Below are 2,178 nucleotides of genomic sequence, written 5' to 3' on the forward strand. Positions count from 1 at the left end.
AGCAGTGTATAGATAATACGTCTGTGATGAAACATTGCAGCCAAGCTCTGTATAAGGAAACCAAGTAGTTTCCATGAAGTCCCTAACCTTGTAGCTATCATACTAAGCAGCCATGTAAGGGCTCTAGGAAGGAGAACTCCCCTTCAACAGAACCAGAGATTCACCTAATGAGGTCAAGCAGTGTATCAACCGTAGTGACGTTGGGGGTGGTGCCTGTTCTGTCGATGTGGTCAGCGTCTTGGGAGACACCAGGCTTGATCGTCATCACCAAAATAATACCTGCAAAGAGAGAGAATATTATTTGACATAGAGTTACACACAGCAAAACAATAGTACAGCCTCAAGGTAAGGTAGGGGCCAGTTAGAATCAAGGTAAACCAAGGCATTCAAAAGCTCTACACAGAGTAGGCAGAGCCGTCCCTCCCTCCGTCACATCTCACCACTACAGCCAACAAGCAGGAATCTCGTGGAGATGCTGATTTAGAACATTTAAATTAAAAATCTATGAGCTAAACTCCAAAACTGTGGTATTGTCATGATTCTTTTACCGCTCATCTGATCCACCTGCTCCTGCCTCTATTTAATTTACTTGCATCCAGCTATCAGGGTGAGCTTATCTTGTTATCCTTCTCGGGGGCCAGTGGAGAGAGTGGTTTTTTTTGCATACCATAGTTTTTCTGGTTTCCTGATCCTGACCTGTTCTGCCTCTCATCCACTGAGCATGCCTGTTTCCATCTGATCTCAGTGGAGAGAGTGGTTTTAAGCATTACTGAGTGTTTCTGATGACCTGATCCTAACCTGTTCTGCCTTCGACCACTGGGCCTATCTGTTCCCATCTGAACGGTTTGCCTGAATTATCTGTGGAGTCCTGGACCCCTCAACCAGCCTGTTTCCATTCTGATCTGTATCCCCAATCTGGCTTCAGACTCCTGAATGTTCTCCGGGGCTTTAGCATCTGGGAAACTCTGGGCGGTGCCAAATGCATTGTTGGGATCTGGAGCTGTACCACCTTCCTACAGCAGAGTGCGCCTTGGGTCCTCCTGAGCTGAGCCTCCAACACACCTGTGGCGCATCTCATCATCAGAGGATCCACCACTATATAACCTGCCTTCAGACCTTGCTTCAACGCCGCAGTGTTGATCTAGTTTGGTTAGCGACCAGAGCCTAGTAAACCTGAGAATCTTAGCTATCTCTTGATGAGATAAGATTCTAACTCTTCCTTGTTTTTGCCTCACAGGAATCCTGTCTCTCCTTGAAGCTCTGGATGAGCTTAATCTGCCGAGCCTCCCCTCGTGAGCCAAACCTGAAGACTGTTCTCTGGATTCCCCTGCAGCTCTTGGCTAACAGCTGGAAACTCAAATCAAGGTCTGCCCTCAAAGTCAGAAGTAAGACGCTGAAGCAATTATTGGACTCTGCTGAACAAACAGTCTCTGGACCCAACAGTTTCCTCTCTCAAAGAGAAACCCGGACTCCTTCAAGGTATTCCTCCGAAATCTCTAAGACTCATAACTCATCAGTGCGTTTGCTAACTGAACTGTCATCCCTGCAGACTCCAGTGAACCTGCCCCCAGACCAGTTCCAGTTCCAGTACAATATTCTTGTGCTTGTGTTTTCAATAAACCTTGTTAAATATTGGGTTTACTCTGAAACCAATCATGACATGCATCTTGTTTGCAGCCCATCGGCTGGATCCTACCTTGTTCTCTGGTGATGGACTGAATTGTTAAACCAGCTTAATGACACAAATGGATGATCATCCTCCATCAGATTATCATGGTCACTAACCCGTGTGTCTCTCAAACAGAGTTTCCAGTCGTAGACGCCCTAGCCACTGATACCACAGATCCAAGCGCTTTGTCTTAAATAAATGCTTTGAATTATCCCACTGTCTGTCTCCCCTTGAGTATTGGGTCCTTCTGTCCTGTGTCATGACAGGTATATTTACTTAAGGTTATCTAATGATCATCTTAAACTAGTCTATGCCTCCAGGGATGTTAAAAAACCCATAAGATAAGAAAGACAAAAAACTCACCAAGAATCACTGCAATGATGGTTGTTGAGAAGTAATAGACGACAGCTCGAAGACCTATTTTTCCAGACACCTCAGAGTCCAGTGCAGCGACGCCTGTTAGAAACAAGTCCATAATCACACATGGAGACATGAAGGAAGCCATTTAC

The 2,178-nt window shown here is 45.6% G+C and overlaps 1 protein-coding gene across 1 annotated transcript in view; it reads right to left on the minus strand.

Annotated features, from left to right (window-relative positions):
• The window catches only part of slc1a1 (solute carrier family 1 (neuronal/epithelial high affinity glutamate transporter, system Xag), member 1), a 14,271-nt gene extending 12,148 nt beyond the window's left edge, over positions 1-2,123 (minus strand). Inside the window, exons 1-2 of the mRNA XM_015368951.1 lie at positions 2,033-2,123; positions 165-279 (exon numbers count right to left, since the gene is read on the minus strand). Coding sequence (XP_015224437.1) covers positions 165-265 — 101 coding nt within the window. The 5' untranslated portion in view covers positions 266-279; positions 2,033-2,123. The remainder of the gene's footprint in view (positions 1-164; positions 280-2,032) is intronic.
• Between the last annotated feature and the right edge of the window lie 55 nt (positions 2,124-2,178).

Source organism: Cyprinodon variegatus, unplaced genomic scaffold (genome assembly GCF_000732505.1).
Source record: "Cyprinodon variegatus isolate N-32 unplaced genomic scaffold, C_variegatus-1.0 Scaffold2281, whole genome shotgun sequence".
NCBI classification, from domain to species: domain Eukaryota; kingdom Metazoa; phylum Chordata; class Actinopteri; order Cyprinodontiformes; family Cyprinodontidae; genus Cyprinodon; species Cyprinodon variegatus.